The 23,894-nt window shown below is 34.7% G+C and overlaps 1 protein-coding gene across 3 annotated transcripts in view; it reads right to left on the reverse strand.

The window, feature by feature from the left end:
• Positions 1-23,894, reverse strand: part of sbno2b (strawberry notch homolog 2b) — a 53,270-nt gene that overhangs the window by 14,759 nt on the left and 14,617 nt on the right. For 2 of the 3 annotated variants that reach the window (XM_067396114.1, XM_067396113.1), the window contains 2 exons: positions 22,900-22,979; positions 16,876-16,993 (listed from right to left, as the gene is read on the reverse strand). In XM_067396114.1, the coding sequence (XP_067252215.1) occupies positions 16,876-16,965 (90 nt within the window). In that variant the 5' untranslated portion in view covers positions 16,966-16,993; positions 22,900-22,979. Of the gene's footprint in view, positions 1-6,884; positions 7,182-16,875; positions 16,994-22,899; positions 22,980-23,894 lie in introns of those variants that run through there. The other variant, XM_067396115.1, reaches the window with a different exon arrangement.

Below are 23,894 nucleotides of genomic sequence, written 5' to 3' on the forward strand. Positions count from 1 at the left end.
ATCCATTTCATTAATGGGAACAGTTTCTAAATGTTAAGAAGAAAAGTGAGTCAGACTGAAGTAGACACCATTTACAATCTGAAATATGCTCAAATTTCTGGGTTGTGCTGATACAGTCTTGCAGTATATCACAAGGATTTTTCTTCACAATATTGTATTGATTCTTTAGATACTCGCATTCATGTGCATAAAATCACTGCTAGTTTGCACAGGCAGTTTCCGAGATACTGGAAAACATGACTTTGTTGCAATATGAAAGCTGTGTATGTTGTTTGTGATGTTAGTTGGGTCATGACAGTATCGTGAGAACATTTGAGCTTGATTGCTTGCTCTTTCATAATGAAAAAAGTTTTAAAAAAACAAATGCATGCTAGTTCTGTCAGAAGCCACACATTCAAAGTCAATGTACTTCCTCTATACCTGATTAAGGAGATAGTAAACGAAGATTGAAAAGCAGTGACATGAAACTGAGAGTTGAAAACTCGACCATCATGCATCGCTTTGTTTTTATCTGATCTCATTCATATCACTATTTTCATTATTATTTTTATTTTGTAATTTTTTTATTTTTAAAAAACGGATTTTGCCATAACTGTAATAGTGTGAACCAGCTTTTAGTAAAAGTGTAAGTCTAATTCACATCACAATACGTTGACTGTTAAGCAACAGTCTGTTCTAGTCTCCAGGCAGTGGTTAAGACGTCTTTCCGCATTCAAATGATGTTGCTCATTGATTTCATTGTGCTGGGAAGGATGAAGTGCTTGTGGAAGACAGAATGACTTGACAACGGACAAAAACACATTTATGCCCATATATAGAATGGCAAAATTCCATCAGGGACCTGATATATAGACCGTCTCCGCTCTACTCCCACTGAAAACCCAGGAAACACTCAATTCAGTAGTGACGGTGCTTCAGAAAGCGCTGCCAAAAAACATCAGTGGGGGATTCGGAAACCTGAGGTCACAAACCTGCCCATTTACTCTGATCAAACAGCTGTGGTCGTCATTTGCTATCCGAATCATGTTGTAACGTATTTTATGCTTCCTTTGATCTTTTGAGTACACGTTTGTAGAGCACTGCCAAACAGAACAAAGAAATCCCAGAAGTGAACTTTTTTTTCCCCAATGAGAGAACAAAAACAAAATTCTCTAAGCGAAATGACTTTGGATATTGTTTAGCAACTGGCAACAGCATAATTTGACTTGTACATTCTCGGGCAACCACAAGGAACAAGGCGAGACTTCCTGGAAGGCCAGGCCACCTCCTCTCTCTGCTCTCCACTCCTTTTCTCCACTGCTGAGCCAGCAAACAGGGATTCCCCCGCTTCAAGATGACGGAGTGGCATTGGATTGATGAATGCTGTTAACGTTTCAATTTTCCTGAAATCTATTTGCTTAAGTAGAACAGCAAAGCTGAAACACTGGAACTGATAAATGAGAAATATTAAAACTGATCAACAATGGAAAAAAATGTTTGTCCTTTTTAAAATATTTATGATGAAGGTCAATGTACCGTACACACATAATATATACAAAAAGGAATTGATTCTACCCTCTACCGATTGTCCTTACATGAACTCGGTGACCTCAGCTGAATGAGACCATCTTTTGTTTCTGAGCGAGAGGATGGATGTTTGCCAGACTAAATCGAGTCCTTTCACATGATCACGAGGTAAAAATGCCTGTAAATAAACAGTAACAGTTCAACCCTCAAGGTTTGAGGGTCATTTACCGACTGTCCCAGTGAAATCCATCATTGTTCTGTGGTTTCTTTGATCTTTCATTATACTTATGTAGAGCTGTGACCACTAATCGATAGTTAAAATAATCAACAACAAATTTCAGCATGTTTAAACCTTGATCAGTAATGCCATGTAGTAAAAAATTTCCATGAAGGAAAACACATTTACTGTTATAACCTTATAATACCATTTGCATTATGCAAAACAGTGCAGTCTAACAGCCAGTGACCGATTAAATGAAGCTTTTGTTGTTAAATACTTCATTGTAAGTCAATCATTGGCTATGCATTTTGGGATTGATAACCGCATTTACTTACAGGTGCGAGTCTCGAAATGTCCCGTTCACACGGCAACTTGCAATAGCGTCTGTATGAAGGGGCAACGGGAGTCAAGCCAGTATTCTCTTACCAGTAACCATAAGGACAGTGACCAAAAATTTCAAAGATGGCAACGTTCATAAAACTGAAACATCTTATCACTTTTGATACGTCCAATCAAACCTAAATTCATCCGTCAAATCCATGTGCAGAACACAAAACTGACAGGAGCGGCTCAGTGGAGAAGAGTGACTGGATCTAAAAACTTCAGATGACACACAGCTCACATCTCCATCGTTGTAAATTACCGAAACCACACATGGAAACCCGCAACAGATGATAGACACATGTTTGTGCAGCGCAGAGCGGATCTCTCGCATTGTATGACGTGACAGACAAGTAGTCGGTTCCGCTCACACAGCGCAGCATTGCATGTCTTCGATGCTTTCTTCCTCACTGATTTTGCGCTCTGGCTCAAATTGAAAAGGCTGAACGTGCTTTAAAAGGAACCCCGCGGATATTAAGACCTGTATGCGTTACTAGATTACCGTTGCACCAAAACATACAGATAAAAAGCTTCAGGGCTAAAGTGAAGAGAACAAAAAACAAAGGAAGTTTTAATCGTCCACATTCTGCACAACTTCCTGTTCTTTTCTCCTCTTATCGCTAGTAAAGTAGTAAAGACATCCCTTCTCTTGTGGCTCATCGACCGAAATTTACAACCAAAAGCTACACAATGTGGCATCGTATATTATATTCCGAGTTGTGTTCCATTAAAAATAGCAATATGACAGTGTCAGTATCTCAGTGAGTGCAACCATTTGACGTCATCGACATAGAACGCAAACAAAATGGCACCGGCCATTGTCCAAATACGTCATGGATTTTTTTAAATAACGTAAATCTTTCATGGGTTTTCTACTACATATTTCAGTAAGACACATAATTTACATTATATTAAGCCATACAAGTCTTAACACCAGAGGTTCCTGTTGCATTCTCATGTTAAACATGAGAATGCAAGAGTTTCAAAACACGAGTTGGACATGACTGAGTATTTCTGTGCCAAATACACTACTTCCGGTTTTGGTACAGGATTCGGAGAGTTTTGTTCGAGTGTGTCCTGTATGATGTCAAAAGAGAGGGGAATTCCTTGTATAGGCACCTCTCCCGGATAAGCGTGCGCACACATCACCGTGACACCGTGAACACGTTTCGTTCGGGATACGGAAGCCGAGAGATTTTTCAACAATGGTTGTGTCCCAATTCAAGGGCTGCACCCTTTGAAGGCTGCATACATCATCATATTTAAGAAAAATAACCGTTAGATTGCAATGTAAGAAAGAAATGACAGTATTTTACACCTCACAATGAATATCAGTCAATTTTATTGTGGTTACTTTTCTTAAATTTGACATCCTTGATGAAGTATTCAGCCTTCAAATAAGACCTCCGGAGGACGCATCTCCTGTAAACAAAGGAGTGTGTTTTTGGTTGTGAGGGAAAGATGACCCTTTTCAGCTTCCCAAAGAACCCAGCGTTAACCTTTTGCGAGGCAGCAGTGGATTTGTGCATGTATGTTTGTTTGTTGCATCACCGGGATTTCGGTGATGAATACTTTGCATAGAAGTCCCAGTTCGGTGCTGGATTTGCAGATCGCGGGTGGTGAGTAAAGCTGAATCAGATGTCTGTGTTTTGTTGGCAATCAGCGCGCAAGTGCATATAATGTAAACAACACGAACGTTTTTGTTCCCTTTTTATTTATAATGATGTTGCAGCTAGCATGCGATCTCTATGCAGAAGTGACACTTTAGCTCCGCCCACGGCACTGAGGGCAGACACGCCTCCAGGATCTCTGCTTTTTTCGGAAAGACTCGGTTTAGCGTATCTATCTTTTATAAATAGGACAAAACTAAAGAATTTTCGGAGATATGAAGGATGCATTGTTACTCTATATGTACTCAAGATTAACATGAGATTGGCAGAAAATATGTGTGATACCCCCCTAAAAGACTCAAATATAGGACCGACAAATGTCAAATTTAGTTATTACTTGAAACTTTAAACATGTTACTTCATGACCAACGTGCCTTAACATAGTCACTTCTGCATTTACATGAATACAATGTGGTTACAAAGGAGGCACATAAACTGAGGAAAATACTTGCATTCGTTTTCTATCCATTCTAAATCCCACCATGGTTTTTCGCCCACAGGGCAGGCTAACCTGAACTCCATAACCTGCAGTCACCAAGAAAAATCCTGCAATGCTTTGACACTTTCCAGCCTTGTGAACGGACAATTTCAGTTCTGTTTGGTTTTTGGATGCGGTGCTCTGTAAAACCATGGCTTCTTTGAAGCATGCTGAATTGTCTGTTTGGTTTGGGGAGAGCTGGGCAAAGATGGTAGAGTTTCCTAAAGCCTTTTTTCCATTCAGCAGGCGCCACCATGCATTGTCAGCATAAACATTTAACAACCAGAAGCTGGAAATGACAAGAAAATGACAAAAAAATAACCTCTCAGCCAGTGATTTACAGCAAGAGCTTTGAAAATCATTGCCGGGGGGAAATAGACAAACCCGGTAGAGATGAGGTGGCAGCGCTCATCTGTGGGGACCACCAGAAATGCATCATTTACTGTAAGTCTGCGTAAATGTTTCCTGTATGAAATATAAGGAAAAAGATGCACCTGCAAGACAAGCTGGGGGCCGCACTCTTGTGCAAGATGAATAAAGCTTGTGTGTACAAGGGGGGGAAAATACACACAAACATCTCCTGACACTCCAGTACTGTAATAAAGCCTGATTATTACGACAATGTGTCAGGTTACACCACAACATGACACTTATTGAACCTTCCCAACAAGCACTGACGGGAAAACTGCAGACAAGCCTAAAGCGTCACTGCCAGATTATCACATCAAGCTTCCTGATCCGTTTTATGTCTTATTTATTTCATTTAGTTAGGAGGGAGATAAAGATCAAGGAAATAGATAAGAAAAAAAGATGGCAAAGGACAGGAGGAAAGAAAGAAAGAAAGAAAGAAAGAAAGAAAGAAAGAAAGAAAGAAAGAAAGAAAGAAAGAAAGAAAGAAAGAAAGAAAGAAAGAAAGAAAGAGAAAGAAAGAAAGAAAGGCAAACCAACAAATAAAAGAGCAGACAAACAACCAAAAGATCGGATGAACATACGAAAGAACAAACAAGCAATGGAAACGAACAAGAAAAGAAAGGAAGAACAGATGACCTAAAAAAAGAATGAACAAACCTAAGAACAGACAAACAGAAAAACTAATGAACATATGCAAACTTAAAGAAAGTTAGAACAGATGAATTAAAAAAGAACGGTCAAACGAAACAGACAAATAAAAGAATGGACAAGCGAAACGTCAGACAAACAACTGAAAGAAACAAACAAAAAAGAAAAGAAGGAAAGGTGCAAGAAAGAAGACTGTACAAAAGGGAGATGTGGTTGATGTCATGCAGTGCTGAAGGTCGTTGGTTTGGGAAGCGAAGGCTCATTGTGCCTTAACAGCATTTTAAATCACACTGTTCCCGTAAAACACAAGTGTCGCCCTGCCACAGGCCCAAAATAGAGCCCCAAACCCCTCTGATAACAGACAAATCATGATGACCGGAATTAAAGGGAAGTGCCCTCCAGTATAAATTCATGCAACACAGGATATTCTCATCTAAGATTCATTCAACAACTAAGAGATCTGTGTGCACTGCAAAAAAAAAAAGTGCAAAAATCATGTCAAATTTCAAAATCTTTTGCTGTGGTTCATCCACTTCCTGAGATTGACGCAATCATAAATGCTTTTTTAACAGCAATGAGATTGCAAAACTAATGCAAAAAAAAAAAAAAAAATGAGAGAGAGAGAGACAGAGAGAGAGAGAGAGAGAGAGAAAAAAAAAAGGAGAGCGAGCAATGATACAAAATTGAGCCAAATCCAACAAATCACCTGCGTCCACCTCTTACTGGAAACTAGCAGTGGTGATTGTCATGCATATTGTAGTGTTACAGCCATCTTTGTAAACAGAGTGATGCTTTAAATGCAAAATTGTTTGCAAAAGATCAATCTAGAAACTCTCACTCTCGCACACAAAATATTTTTTGCAAAATATAATTATAAAAAAATATATAAATTGTTCAATTTATATAAAATACATAATATTATAATGATAAAAGTATGATAATATATATATATATATATATATATATATATATATATATATATATATATATATATATATATATATATAATAAATTATATATAAATTATTTTATAAAAAACATTAAGTGATAAATAAATTATAAAATTAAAATATAAAATATATGTAAAAATATAGAAATAAAAGTACATAATAGAAAGTATGTAACTGAGAAAAATATATTATACAGATATGAAATATGTTTATTATTATTTTGTATTTATACATATAATTACATAAAGTATATATTTTTAAAATTTACCAAAGCAAGGCTGGACAAAACATAAAAATTGTGATTGTATGTCATGCTGATCACTAATAGTAAACACTGACAAGATGACTGCAAACAAATGCAGGTGATAAACACCCATCATTAAAAACGACAAAATTATGGCAGTTTATAGCAAACTGACAGCTCAGTGACAGATCTTCAGATGTTTCTTATATGTTCAAGGAAATAATTTCAAGGAAATAATGTAGAGCACTAGGCAATAAGTCAACGTCTTTCCTCTGGCAATCAAACCTGACATTTATACGCCGCAACATAATATATTTCTCATAGAAGTGATCAAAATCCTCACAAGGATCATATTAAAGAGATTTACGTGCTCTACCTTGGGCGGAGGACGTCCCAGCTGTGCATAAAACTTAGTCCAAAACTGCATGAGTGACATGGGTCCAGTCACTATCATTCACCTCCTGGAAACAACAGATCCTTTCCATGTGCTGGAGAAAGAACCGGCACGCTCACAGCTGCAACATTCCCAAAGTAGGATGGGCGGAAAGAATAACAACTCTCCCACTGGCACAACAGGTATGTTTCTAGGCTCTTGAGAGACCCCTGTGCCCTTCCTAGTAAAAGAGGAGTGACAGGTATGTGCATGGAGGTTTACTCATATTGATTGTGGTTTAGTTCCTCAATGCTAAAGGTGGTTGAGAGGGGAGGGGAGCTGAGCGAGGGGGAGGGGAGGGGAGGAGCTTTCAGGAAATGATGCTTTTGTTGGTAAGTGACTAGAGTTACTGGCAGTCAGGCCCTCTTTACAGTACATGGTGTAACTCAACCGCATTCGTAGTGTAAACAGTGCAGCGCTACGGTTCTCCAGAGCGCTGTGGCGGCTGCACAGGATCTGTTTAACGCTGGCAGATCATTATTTAATGATTATTATGTTTAGTGGCTCCCAGCTGAGCGCATTTATTTCAGTCCAGGCTGTGCCCTTTTGTGTTCATCACTTATGAATGGAAAACAATCAGGCCTATTAGTTTTACGTCAGAGCAGACCAGTTAACAAAGTCATATTTTTATGACTAAAGTACAGATTTTAAACGCACCATAGATGCTAAATGAAGTCACATCCAATTGGCTGGTTTCCCAAAACACATCAGACTGGAATAAACACCTGCCTATGTTGCTTATGGGAAAAAAAGGCCATCTAAGGTAGCCTAATCAGTTTGGAGTCCCGTGATGGCTTGTAATAGAAATCGATGTCTTGTGGAGGCACATCATAGCTGTAAGTAGCCAGTGACCGGTAGCCCCAACGACAGAATGGCGCCTGTGAATCAGTGTGAATCAGTATTACAAAGATATCAGTAAACATGACTCACTTATTAGCTTCCAGTACAGTTAATATCCTTCCACTGAGGGGGAGGTATGAGAAAGATGTGCCATTATTTGATACTATGACCTTACATGATCAGACTTTACAAAAATTGTGTATATTTTATATGTTAGGTAGAGCATTATGTATCATGAACTAACAATGCACAATTTTTACAAACATAATGTTGGTTAATATATATATATATATATATATATATATATATATATATATATATATATATATATATATATATATATATATATATATATATATATATATATATAAACTACATATATTATACATATATATATATATATAATTCATTGTTAGTCACCATTTTAGTTAAAACAAACTCTAGAAATGTAGAGTCATATATTTAAAAAAGAAAAACATTTGTTACAAAACAAAATTAATAAAAAACAAAATCCCTCTGGTGCTGCTCACATGACAGTCAAAAATTACAGAAATGTTTAACTTTATTTTTATTAGATCTAAACAAGCTGTGTTCCAAATTTGAGGCTGCTATCTCAAAAAATGAGCTTTCAGTAAGATTTTGTTTGGAGTCGCAGTACCAAACATTTCCACTAGATGAAATCTGCTTCCTATTCATTTCCAATGGGGTCATTTTTGACCATGAACAGTACAGGTGTGACTTTTTTTTAGGACCATTTAACCTTTTTGAATCATGTGCATGATTTTATTTTTTGTGTCTTCACATATCAAGTGCCTAAACCCTTGCCAAGTTTCGTACTATTCCGATAAAGTAAAATATTCTAAAAAACTAAATGTTAAATTTTTCGGGTAAAAATGTCCAAACAGCACCAGAGGGTTAAAAATACATAAAAATATTAAAAATTTGAGAAAAACATTGGCCCTAAAATTCAAGATATGGGGGCAAAAATGTCCCTGTTTGAGTTTTATGTCTCATATTTAGATCATATGAGTTAAGCAATATCACACAAGTAACGAGTGCAGTATTTCACACGTGCTGTTTTTGTCCCATAGCCTATATAACGAGTGCAAATGCAATACTGATTTATACAACAGTTAAGTAAATAAGAAGTTTTATATATATATATGTTATTTTAGACACAATATTGTCCGTTTTGTTAATTTTTGCCAATGAAAATATAAAGACAAAGCAGAACTGTTCGTCTCTGTGCAATGCACAGCAGTGTTTCATTTCTGAATCCACGTTTTGAACAAACCAAGTGAAACCAAACCAATGATTCAGCAGACCATTCATAAAAGACTTGTTGTACTTGAAGCAGTGCTAGACAGCGAGAGCTATTCAAAAGCAAATAAGACAGTAAGACATTTATCGCCACCTTCATATTTCCATATTAATTAAAAAAATCTTAAAGGTATAATTCACCCAAAAATGAAAATTCAGTCATCATTTACTCAACCTCATGGTCCAAAAATTCATGTGTAAAAAATTCTATGTTTAATTGAATAAAAAATTTCTTTCTGAAGCTACTTATTGTAATGTCTGTTTGATGCTTTACACAATAATGACTTCAAATTATCTTTTGGGGGAAATTTATCAGCCAAAATTGATGTGCAATTAAATTATGATTAATTAGATTAATTCATCGCCATATCATGTAATTAAATAGATTAAAAATTTTAATAGCTTGACAGCCCTAATATATATCTTATTATTTATATATTAAATTATTAATTATTCTTACTAAAAAACACAACAACAAAAAGTACAACGACAAACTCACTTATATTAAACATAGAATGTTTATTAACAAAACGAATAAGAATACACCATGCTAGGCCTAATATAAAATAACAAATAGGCTAACTTACACAACATTTATATAAACTGAAAATCAAACCGTGGAAACTGTGGAACCAAATAAATAAGGAACAAAACGTTTAAGTTGTTTAGTCAAGAGCAGTGAGTAATTCTCTATCTTACCTTTGTTCTTTGATTCACATTAATGACACTTTAAGATTTGCCACACGACTAATTTACGAATAATTTAAATACTTTAATAAAACATGAATAATTTAACTCATTTAAGATTGCTCGTATGAGGACACTCGACAAAACGGACATTTCGGCATAATTTGTGTGTGTTATGGTTCGTTCAAGTGCGGAAGAGAACTCAATATTGCCGCGTGTGTGTGTCACATAAGCAGGACATTCACAGACACCGCGTTCTCTTTTATCTTGTTGCGCTTGAATGGTTTAAAAGCATTTGCATGAATTAGAACTTGATCATATAACGCAGAAAAACAGATACTGTGCAAATTGTGTTAAATATTTTTAATGTGTTAAACTGAAAAAAAAATTGCCTCTGTGCCGCGGTGGCCAAGTGATGAAACCGGTGTTGTGACTGAACAACGGTAACACCGACTACCATAGCAAGCCTTATTATGTATATAGAGTTAGATAGATAGATAGATAGACAGATAGACAGATAGACAGATAGACAGATAGACAGATAGATAGATAGATAGATAGATAGATAGATAGATAGATAGATAGATAGATAGATAGATAGATAGATAGAATGATGAGGAAGATAGACAGATAAATCTTCCTTCCTTGGAAGGTGTACAGGAAAGTGGCTTCCAGTTAAATCTAAATAGCGTAGGCTAAATTAACGACTGTACGTTTCCTCTAAAATCCACTTACGGCAATTCAGTTTTGGCATCCTCCCACTTCAAGCCATCTTAACATTTAAATGAATCTCTGCAGAGTGTTCAAATGCTTTAAGTAGTTCATGAGGGGGAAAAATGGCGTTCCAAAGACCCTCCCAGAGATGACGATGATGATGCATGCCCTACAAAACGTGCCTGTGACAGGAGTACGCAAATGCATGTAGATCTGTGAGCTTTGTGGTTGGCCTGCGGTTTCACAATCTCTTGTGTTGTAGAGTTCAGGTGAGATCTCTTCCTTTAGTTTACGAAACATAGTGACTTCTTACATGCTCATCAAAGCTAAAAAAACAAGAGGAATGCTTCCACTCATGAAACAGAGAAGCAAATGAATGCTTTAGTTCATGAAAATGCCTCCTTTCTCCTTAAAAATACTATTTTTAGTCAATTAGAAGCAAAATGCAAAGCTGTGCTAGGAAAAAAAAAAAAAAAAAAAATATATATGCATGTGTCATGCAGCTGCATTCATTACTACATTTAGTATTGTTTATAAATGCAGGTGCATGCATGAGCGTATACAGAATCAATGCATTTTCCAGTTTAGCCACTGTCTCTTCATGCACTAGTCTGGGTTCAGTAGAGCTCTGTGCTTTTGCACAGCTGCACACTTTTCTACAATCTCAGGGCAGGTGCGTGACTACAATACATGTGACAGGTGACGATCAACAGAAAGAAGCTAAAAAGTGTTGATGTGACATTGCTGTGTTATCATTCACATCCCCTACCTAATATCAATGTGGTTTAAATATATAATGAGGAAAAAAGGGGGAAAAAAGTATAAATGAATGTCAACAAACCCTTAACTTCAAATACACAAAAATATCCATTGTCCAGGCTAACATGTAGCCTGATTGTATGTAAATTATAAATATCCACCATAATGCAGAAAAAACATGATGCAGCATATATTACATTTTTAAAATAAAACATTTATCACTATTTATATTGAAAATTTATAAATAATATTAATAATACAATTAATAGTATTATTGGATGTATATAATAAATTTATATTATTGAAAAAAAAGAAAGAATTAAAAAAAAATAGATGGATAAACTAGTCAAAATCACTATTCAGTTATTGGAAAACTAGTGATCCAACACAAACTAAACCTGTGCATCTTAAATAGAGCAACAAGCTGTGGGTGGGAGGCTAGAAGATTTGTGGTGCATCTTTATTTTGATTGTACGGTCGTACATCCTGTAAACAACAACTCGTGTCTAAACAAAAAGAGGAAATCCTGAAAAAGCTTCACATGATGAGGAACTACATCCTGAACAAGCTCACAGCTTTGAAAGCTTATTTACAAATTGATTCTGCAGTACTGGAGGGCTCTACTGTCATGAGTGTCTTTCCTATAGCAGCAGCTGGGCACCATGACTGATCTCTTGAAGAAGAGCATGGCACTAACCACAACAGAGGAGGTCTTACTCACCATCAACCTTTCTTGAGTCTGAATCACCCAGACATGTTTAAATCCAACTATACTAGACCAAAGCCCTGACGATAGACATAGCAAACGGTAGATTTCATCTGACACTAATAAAAAGGTGCTTTTTATTTGACTTTAGCATTGCTAATTAAACTCACTAAATCATTAAATTTGGGTATTTGGAAATAAAATTGAATGATTTAGTGAGTTTAAAGAGGGACAGTAAGAGAAACATATACAACACATTATTTAAATTATAAAGCCATTTCTGCTATACAGAGTCAAACATAATATTAAATAAACTTGTATAATTGATTATTTATATAATATTTCAATAAATATGTAAATAATTATTTGTCAGTGTATCTAACATTCAAGATGATTTAATATGATTTTAAATATGAAAAATGATTTATTAATCATAATAAAAAGTCTAAATTAAGTAATAATTATGAAATCATATTTTTTATTTAAATAATATTTCAATAATATTTGTCAGCTTTTCTCTGAAATTGAAGAAATATTTTGAATATTGGAAAAAGGCTGAAAATATGATTTAATATTAATAATTAATATTAATGTACTGTATCATATACAGTAATATATATTTATAAAATAAAATATAGTCTAAATTAGGGCTTTTCAACGATAATCGTGATTATTGTGTCCAAAATAAAAGCCTGTGTTTACGTAATATAAGTGTGCTTGTTCTGTGTATAATTATTATGTATATATTTAAATAAACACACATTCATGTATATTTAAGAAAAATATCTTATATTTATTTAATATATATATATATATATATATATATATATATATATATATATATATATATATATATATATATATATATATATGTATATATATATATATATATATATATATATATATATATATATATATATAAATTATAATTTCTATTTCTTAAATATCTACATGTATGTGTGTATTTATATATACATAATTATATATAGAACAAACACACATATATTACGTAAACACAGATTCTTATTTTGGACACGAAAATCACGACTATCGTTGAACAGCCCTAATCAAAATAATATAATAATAAATAATAACAAATGATAATATTTTATTCATAAAATATATAAATAATAATTGTCAAGCTTTATATAATATTCAATAAATATAATTCAATTAATATTTTTTTAGCTTAATCATCCAGGCTAAATTCTTCACTTGAGTGTTTTTCACTTTGGTGAGTTTCCCCATCATCCCGCACTCTCAAAAAGGTGATGACATGCCTTAATATAGCTTTATTTTTTGTCATTTTATTACAGCTTTATTTAGTCGCTGAGGTAATGTTCCTGTAATGTTACAAACACTTAAACTTAGCTACGGCGAGGCGGGAACCTGAAACCACTGCTTGAGTGATTCTGTTACAGTGTCAGAGCGCGTGGCAATTAAAGCGCTACAGCGCTGCCCAGAGCCAGAAAACTTGTTGCTGGTGTCTTGACTCCTACACAGTGGGTGGATCCAGATTTAATCCCCATTATGTTCTACTTATAGGCGGCAGGACGCAGCTCCAAACGTGATGAGTGAAATGAATCATGTCAGGCAGCTTGAGTCTTTTGGTCTGTCCTGTTTGGGAGGCACCTTTTCTTTTAAAAATTATTTTTTACATAAAAATGAAAGTGGAAGCATGGCAGAGAGTGGAACAATGGCAGATGGGGAAAACCTTTTCAAAAACCTGTTTTATATTTGAAAAAATATTTACATGAGCTCTTTTTTTGCTGTAATGTTTCTTTGGGGTTAAGGTTTCTCGTTCTACACTCCAGCACTTTCTAAACATGGTTCTTACGTGGCAATCCAGTACCAAACGCAGCACCAAAAAAAAATCTTCCAATCATTACAAATCATCACAAAACACTGAGATGTCATGCAACCCGTACAAGTGACGAATTAATTTGTGACAAAGTACCAGACAATGCAACTGTGCAAAAGTGTATTTATTTTGTAAACTCCCATAATATGGTTAGCTGCATTTAATTTTTCATCTGTCTGAAAAACTATATGTTTAAAGGAGTCATGACATGAGAAAACAAATTTGCCTTGATCTTTTGACATATAAGTGGTCCATTAAAACATCTTGCAAGTTTCATAGCTTAAAACGTCCTCCTCATTATAAACAAAGCATTTAAAGGAGTAGTTCACCCAAAAATGAAAATTAGCCCATGATTTACTCACCCTCAAGCCAACCTAGATGTATATGTCTACTTCTTTCAGATGAACACAATCAGAGACATGTTAAAAATATCCTTAGTCCTCCAAGGTTTATAATGGTTGTGAATGGAGGGCCGTGTTTTGAAGTAAAAAATAATGCATTCATCCATAAAAAAAAAGAAAAAGAAAAAAGAAAAGTAATCCATATGACTTCAGGGGGTTAATAAAGGCCTTCTGAAGCGAAACAATGTGTTTTTGTAAGAAAAATATCCATGTTTAAAACATTATAAATTCAAATAAATAGCTTCCGACAGACGACCGTACGCAGAATGTGCACGTCGACATATGAGTAATCCTCTGACGCGATGTATGACGCAGAATGCAGGAGAAGCGTAAGCTTAGACGTCTCTCACGGTTCAAACAAATACGGCTGTGCAACAAACTCAAGCTCCTCTTCTCTTATATCGAAATCCTTTTCTCTTTAAAATTTCTCGTTTTAGACTTATAATCCATGACCGTTGATTTGTTTTGCTCTCTCCTCTGTGTTTCCGCGTTCATCATTATGTAGTGCGTCAGGTCAAGGATACTCTTCCGCTGCAGATCGCTTGCGCATTCTGTATAAAGTTGTCCTGAAAGAAGATAGTGATATACATCTAGGATGGCTTGAGGGTGAGTAAATCATGGGCTAATTTTCATTTTTGGGTGAACTATCCCTTTAATGCCTTGTATTGATATTGTGGGATCTGTGCCTCCAGAGCAAGAACTGATGAATAGTTATACATCATCGCACCATAGGCCCCATCCACTGGCATTTAGTCACTTAACAGCTGTCATTTGCAGAGTTCACAAAGAAATTTTTGTTGAAAGTAGTGCTTTCAAATGATTAATCGCAATTAATTGCATCCAAAATAAAAGTTTGTGTTTATATCTATTGTGCATAATATATACTATATATAATATATATAGTACATATAGTACATATATAATATATGTGTATATTATATATATATATATATATGTGTATATTATATATATATATATATATATATACACACACATATATATTTTGTAAACACAAACTTTTATTTTGGATGCAATTAATCGTGATTAAAGGTGCCCTAGAACTTTTTTTTTTAAAGATGTAATATAAGTCTAAGGTGTCTCCTGAATGTGTCTGTGAAGTGTCAGCTCAAAATACCCCATAGATTTTTTTTTAATACATTTTTTTAACTGCCTATTTTGGGGCATCATTAACTATGCACCGATTCAGGCTGCGGCCCCTTTAAATCTCGCACTCCCAACAAAGTTCACACAGCTAATATAACCCTCAAATGGATCTTTTGCATGCATGCTTCGGATCATGTGAGTATAGTATTTATTTGGATGTTTACATTTGATTCTGAATGAGTTTGATAGTGCTTCATGGCTGAAGCTAACATTACACACTGTTGGAGAGATTTATAAAGAATGAAGTTGTGTTTATGAATTATACAGACTGTAAGTGTTTAAAAATAAAAATAGCGACGGCTCTCGTCTACATGAATACAGTAAGAAACGATGGTAACTTTAACCACATTTAACAGTACATTAGCAACATGCTAACGAAACATTTAGAAAGACAATTTACAAATATCACTAAAAATATCATGTTATCATGGATCATGTCAGTTATTATCGCTCCATCTGCCATTTTTTGCTGTTGTTCTTGCTTGCTTACCTAGTCTGATGATTCAGCTCTGCACAGATCCAGACGTTAATACTGGCTGCCCTTGTCTAATGCCTTGAACATGGGCTGGCATATGCAAATATTGGGGGTGTACATATTAATGATCTCGACGGTTACGTAACAGTCGGTGTTATGTTGAGATTCAGCTGCATCCCAAAATATGAGTAATTGTTTTCATAATGCTTTGTCTTTAAATTACAGTTTTATGGATAATGCTTTCAAAACACTTACTCATGTGCAATAGTGAGGGGGCTTTGATACTGTTTCCTATGCAATGACGTTAGCCAATCATATCAGTGGCTGTTTAATGACAAGCCTTAAAGGAGCCGCCCTTTAAAAATGCATAATTTCAGACAGAAGGTCAGAATGAGGATTGAAGATTTCCTTTTTCTGCATATATTTTGGGGTGTTTGCAAAAAAACTAAAATAAATAAAAAAATGAACCTCAAGGAACATATTAAAATAATTTTAAAAAATCCATGTCATGACCCTTTTAATGGAAATCAACTGTTAAGTTTATTTTAAAGTAAAATAAATGACTGATTATGTGAAATAGTTGTGATCTCAATATTGCCCAAAATAGATAATGCTTGCTTATGGAAATAATCATAATCGTGATTGTTTTACAGAAGCTAACAAAAAAGTTATTTAGTAGCAAAAAATGTTTTTGCCAGTCTAATCCACTCAAACAGCATTTACAGACTTTAAGTGTGCTTGAATCTCTATAAAAAGATAAAAATAAAACTGAAAACTTACATAAAAAAACTGTGATAATTATAAAAGACAACAAAAAAGAAAAAATACTACAGATATTTAATTCTCAAACAGCCATGTAACTATATCTGCTCATCAATGACAAATCTTTTTGAGATGACAAACACAGTCTTAATCCTGTCTAGACGCCATTTCATCAGCCGTGAACGCAACACGAGGAGGATCAAAGCCTTCGAGACACACCAACATCACAAACAGCAGGGCCTTACCTGAAAGAGGTCTCCGTTCCGAGAGAGATCCAAGCCGGGGAAGTCGAAGTCGAAGTCACTGGGGCCATTGGGAAACAAATCCGTGTGCATGTCTGATTGGCCGTTTAAAAGGTGCTGCCTGGAGAGATGAGACAAAATGAGTGTAAGCGCAGCATTAGGAGTTAACTTCGTGACGGATCACGAGCAGAGTAAACAAAAAAAAGGAAGAGGGAAATTCACAGTTTTTGGTGTCATGAAAACAAACAGTCAGATCCTAATGACAACAATGTGACCGAAAAAAGTCAGGATGGGACATAAAAACAAAAAAAAATACACATAATGACTTTTATAAGTGCACATAAACAAGTCGATGTGAATGACACATTAGAACACATATTTAAGGAGAACATACGCAAAAAATAAGAAAATGATGACTGCATTGTCTATTTGGGTGAACTATGCGTTTCACAAATGTGTATATTTGAATAGACTGTAGAGATCAGTGTGTTTGATATTGTTAAAGTGCCTTCACCGACGGCCTCCCATCATGTGACATTCATTCATTAACTACCATACGAGTCATGCGCGTCATGTGACATTCACTTTCAGTTCTCTGTCTCTCACTTTGTAGGAAATCACCACATTACATTTCAGGAAGCTTCACTCCGAAGTGGATATTTTTGTCGTGTTGCTAGTTAGGAAGATTTATTAGACAGGAAGCTGCCATTGAGAATATGCGACTTTCAACATCTGGGATTTAAAATTTGTAAATATACAGAATTACAGAATGTTGAACAATGTAAAACAAAGAGGCATTATGATGCAAAAGAAATAATTATTTAACAGGAAAAATGTATATTTTTTCAATCCGTCATTGAAATGGTTGTGCTGATTATGTAACTTAATTTGATATTTTTAAAAATTATATTAAATTATAAAAACAAAATAGAAGCCCCCACTTTATTAAAAATATACATAATACACTACCGTTCAAAAGTTTAGGGTCAGTTTTTGTTCTTTTATTTTATTTAGCAAGGATACATAAATGATCAAATGTGTCAGTGAATACTTTTAGAATGTTACAAATGATTTATATATCAAATAAATGCTGTTCTTTTGAACTTTCAATAAATCAAAGAATCTTGATAATAATCAGAAATGTTTCTTGATCAGCAAATCAGCATATTAGTATGATCATGTGACACTGAAGACTGGAGTAATGATGCTGGAAATCATCACAGGAATAAATTATATTCTATATTAAAATATATTCATATAGAAAACTTCTTTTATTCTAATTCTAATAATATTTCACAATATTACTGTTTTACTGTAATTTTAATCAAAATTATTAAATGCAATAATAATCAATACTATTAAATGCAGCCTTGGTGGGCAGAAAAGACTTCTTCCGAAAACATTTTAAAAAATCTCACCGACCCCGAACTTTTGAATGGTAGCATATGCATCATACTGAACCAAGATAATTTTGCAAAAATTATTCTACCAAAACGGACAACAATTGTTGATACTATTAGTATAGTTTTATTATGTATTTTTAATGAACAATAAGGAATGTGTACATCTAAAATCAGTGAAATTGAATATTAAGTAGTACCTAATATATGCAGGATTTGATTGGATGAAAGGCTATGATATTTCTGGTTTATATCATTTTATAATCTTTGCTTATACCGACTTGGCTACATCAACAGATAAAAAGTAACAGTTTCAGGTGAAAGTTGTTGCATTTTGATAAAAGATTCTTAAAACAAATTTACACTACATTACACGACTATAACACCAGGGGTATTTATTAATAAAGTAAAGTAAATAATTCATTCATTTTAATTACAAAACCACGAATTTGCAGTGCAGTGCATTTGTGTTCCTCAAATAAAATGGTCCATATTTAAATATCCTCAGACTCAGAGGTTATATGGAAATCCCCTTCGTATGATATTGCACCGCAGGCTTGGCACATCGATTCCGGCACATTCCATCAACACAATACGACTCTCTCGGCACTGACCTCTGGAACACTGAACCCATCCCATAATGCCCCATCTCTGTCTTGTGTAATCATATCCCTCTGAGAAAAATCACTTGTATCTGCAGCAAACGGTGGAGGAAAATGGACAATAAAATCATTTTCAGTCTAGTAAATAAATGCTAATAAAGTATATAGTCTCTTGAAACAACCTCTGTTTTTGTCTGACTATTCTAATGCTTTCAGACAGATTGTAGCGGTCAGGTAAACAACATTCACTATACAAGTCTAGACACCTTTATATGCTGCCCTTTCAACTACCAGGTACACAATATGTTAAACAGACTGTACAACTATCCTTCGATACTTGTTTTCATCGTGTTAAATTAAAAAATTAAATATGGCACCAGAAGTACTATTTTCGACTGTAAAGGTGAGATTCCTACTTGTCTGGTTGTCTATCACTGAACCAATTTGAATTATTATTTATTATTTCCATTAATATTATTATTATTTTATTTGTAAGTTTTATTTTTAATTAACAGTAAGTAATTATCATTATTTTTTATTTGCCATTATTATTAATTATATAATAATAAAAATAATAATATGAACATAGTATTTTAGTAGTATTATATAAATATAATATATATAAAATAATAAATCTATAATATTAAAATATAAAATGTTATAGTGCATCAAATTATTATTATTAATGACAATAACAGCAACAATAATAATATTATATTTGCTTCAATTTAGAAATATAATATAATAACAATGTTGTCAGAACTAAAAACACCAAGAGATTTGAATCATCTGTTTAACTATGACTCATTAAAGTGGGAAAATTGGTATCTGGTGTCTGGCGTCTTGCTCTGGAAGACTAATATGAAGCATAAACTGATAACCATGAAGTTTGGTATTTTCCTATTCTGTCTGCAAAAGGTGATGCTTTAAAAAAAAAAGCCAAAGCACCATTAAAGGTTCTCACATAGCTAGCTATGAAATTCTGTGAATGCTTCACAATGTTTTTTCCACCAGGGAGTGGGTGGACAGGATGTAGCACTGACGCTAGCATCAACCACAAACTGTTATTCTTTCTAAAACCGAGACCCTTATTTCGACGTTTTCAAACGCATTGACCTTTGCACACATATATCTCGTACTCCTCTTTTCCCTGTGCCATATTTCTTCGGCAAAACGCTACTGTGTGCTATAAATACAAAGAGGACTTCCCACAGTCTCTGTAAACAAAACACCCCTTCTTTCACGTGACTCTGATGGCACCTGATCACATGAAAACATGAAATGATCAGACATAACAACAGTTCCCGAATGATGACACATCATTAGAGAAGTATGTGTGGTGAATTGTATACATTCTTTGAGCTGTTTTTCAGACATTTTGATAGCGAAAGTAGCATAAGATAGAATGTTTAAACAGTTATTGTACATACAATGAAAGTCAATGGGGTCCAAAAACAACACTGTTTGGACTCCACTGACTTTCACTGTAAAAAAAACCCAAACAAAAACAAATTAAAAAATATCATCTTTTGTGTTCCTCCAGCGATAAAAAAGTCATACAGTTTTGGAAACTATATGACAACTGGATTTTTATTTTTGGGTCAACTTGAAGTTGGCATTTAACTTTGCAATCTTTTCTTAAACAAAACCCACTGAGTCAGGTCTTTTGTGTAACTGGGTCGCAACAGAACAGATTTCTAGGAAAAGTCATTATGGAGTGGTAAGGGCTTCACCGCGAAGACTGAAGTTACAGACCAAGCCGGTTGATAAAGTTCCTATCATATGTCATGTCAAGCTCAGGGATGTTTTTGTTTGCATCTTATCGGGTCATGTAGATGTGAAGAGACTCGTAACATTCTGTATTAAGCTTACAAATGCAATACAGTCGTTTATCGCCAAATAAGTCCGAAAACCACTGCCTCAACTTGCAAAAGGGCTTCCCCTGTGGAAATGGCAGACACAATACAATGGTAACACGCTTTTCTTAAAGACAATCTGATGCATATGTGAGTGAAACAAAATACAAATGTAGGTTGGGATTAGGCATCGGCCGGTATGAGATTTTGATGGTATGATAACCTTAAGCAAAAATATCATAGTTTCACAGTTTCACGGTATCACTGTATTGTGGTTACAGCTCTAAAATGTGTAATTTTAAAATGTCTGGCTAAAAAACAACAACTTTTTTCAACTTCAACAGCAGCAAAAAAGTTGAAGTCAAGTTGAGCCAGACATGTGATCAGCTAAAGACAAAAAAGAAGGTATTAATAGAGTTATAATGAATATATTAAAAAGTATTGCTATAGTAGTTATTATATGATATAAATAATAATTATTATTACTTTTTATTTTACAGAACAACAGTAAATTTATAATACTAACATTTATGGATGTCTTTATTTCTTGCTTTCAAACATTAAATAATTGAGCTTCTATAATTACATCACAATCATTGCGATTTGAAGATCGCACTAAGAAACATTACATCACATCCATGCATTGTCAAAAATCATTTAAAAGTTACTGGGCAACTGGTGAATAACATCTCTTTTTACTCGCATTTGGCACTTTGAACCCTGGCAAACATGTTAATAATGTCCTGCAATTGGCGGCGCAAGCTCGTGCAGAGCTGTTTGAAGCAATCCGTCCATTAAAGGTGCAATATGTAAGAATTTTGCAGTAAAATATCCAAAAACCACTAGGCCAGTGTTATATATTTTGATCACTTGAGTACTTATACAATATCCCAAATGTTTGCAACTATTTCTAAATCGTGAGAAAATTGCATTTTTAACCAAGGCTCCGGGACGTGTGAGGAGTCGCCTATCAATCACGTCATACAAAACATTATTTTGTCAAGTAGCTAACATAGCATAATCAGATGCAGATTTATTTTTAGTAACAGTTAAAAAGAATTTTCTCCATCATACAATACGTTTTAAAATGAATTCCATGCCATTTATCAACACAAGCCATCCAGCATTTAATATGATATTCTAAAATCGATCTATCTTACTGCAGTGTGCAACAGTGTCTCACAGCAGCCACCAAGCAAACGTTATAACATCATTTTCAACACTCTCAAATGTATCTAATATGATAAACAGAGCTGCGTTAACTCATATACTCATGACCGGAAAAGCGGAAGCGGCGCCGGCGACTGTGACGTGTGTTGCGCAATCGTTCCAGCGGCCTCATTCAGCTCCAACAACACTCGGTCCTGTTCTGCTTCATACTACAGTAACGTTAATAATCGCATCCATGAACATGATTTCTGCATGAGTCCTATCCCACCGGCTGTGATGTGAAGACCACATGTCCCAAGATTCTGCACTCAAACTTACCGTCATCAAGCTACGCCTTTGTTTTGTATAGGCTTCTAGTGACCTCTAGCGGACAGAAAATATTACATATTGCACATTAAAAAAAATGTATTAGAAAACGTATATGTAGTGATTAAGGCCATTTCGCGATTTCAATCATCATACAGTTACCAGCCACCCCCTTCACCTTCTTCGGCCATCCACACAGGTGACTGACTGACTGCTCGCATCAACCGGAGGGGGAGTGGTCCTGTTACTCTCTACCTGCATACAGCCTGAGGGATTCCTGCACTTTCTGTCTTTGACGAGACATAAAAAACAGCTCACACCGCAGGAACGCAGGATCTTTTCAAACCATGGTGTACCTTGACACTGGTAACTGGCCCATGCCTAGCTGGGATAATGTCAGGGATTGATTGGATAATAATAAAAAAAAAAAATTAAAATTAAAAAAAGCCATTACCTACCAAAATATGGGCAGCCAAAAATGAAAGTCATTTATTTGATTTTGATGGAAGATTACAAAGACAGAATTTTTTTTTTTTCCTTTGGAATAATGTGAACAGTAACACCAGGAACACATGCTAATTAAGAAAAGTTTTGGTTTCTTGTTCACTTTTAGTTTTCCAAGAGGTTTGGAAAACACTCCAAGTCAATCATCCTTATCAGGTATCATGATTAGATAGAAGTCTGGGTACTTACTGGTTTTCAGATTGCACAGGACAGGGTAAGCTGTAGGTCTGATGGGGGAAGCTCCAAGGGTTGTTGGCAAACACGTGGCTCTGAAATAGAGGAAGTGAAAGGTTTAGAGGCGAAAGTTTAGGTGTTAGGTAGGAATGCACCGCTACTAAATTACTGGCTGATATGATAAACTAAAAAGAGTAGAAGCAACTATTATGTTATGGCTGATAACCAAAAAATGGCTGATATGAAAATTTTATACAAAATTTCTAATAAAAAAAAATATGAAAATGGCATTAAACATATTTATAGATATTTATTTATATAAATACTAAAGCTATTTTTAAAAGGAAATTTACTAGAAAAACTACACATAAAAACTAAAACAAATCAAGGGAAAATGAAGGTAAGAACACACCAAATCAAACAGAAACTAAAACGGGAAAAGAAAACAAAAAACGATTAAATTGTTGAGCAGAGCCAAAAGTAGCCTGCCTAAAAATAGCGAGTCATTCTGTCTACATCCAAAATGTGTGTCCATAGGAAACCCCCTTCATTTATATAAATAATATTTAGACTCATGATGACATCACTGTACTCCAACACCGCCCAAATTTTGTCATTACTGTTCCTTTTTCCTCTTTAAAACCATCTTTTTCTTTGAATTTTAATGAACACTGTCACAGTACAAGGTTAAAGGTATTCAAATGAAACAGCAAGATAAAGGTATTCGAATGAAACAGCGAGAAAAAGCATCGCTTTATCAGGAATTGAGTCTAGCAACTGTTAAAATGACTCTGTCACCACAAAGACGTCATTCTGGCACCCACATACACCAAAGTCTTGAGGTTTTGCCAGATATAAGAATGAATGACCTGAGTTTTTAAAAAAGAAACTAGTGACGAACATTACGATTATGAGTATTTGGCTAGGTACAGTAGCTTAGCATTGTGTCTTGCCACAACAAATGTGCTGATCCTATACTGAGAGGGTGGTGTAGTGTTGTGGTTAACAAT

Source organism: Chanodichthys erythropterus, chromosome 10 (genome assembly GCF_024489055.1).
Source record: "Chanodichthys erythropterus isolate Z2021 chromosome 10, ASM2448905v1, whole genome shotgun sequence".
Classification (NCBI taxonomy): domain Eukaryota; kingdom Metazoa; phylum Chordata; class Actinopteri; order Cypriniformes; family Xenocyprididae; genus Chanodichthys; species Chanodichthys erythropterus.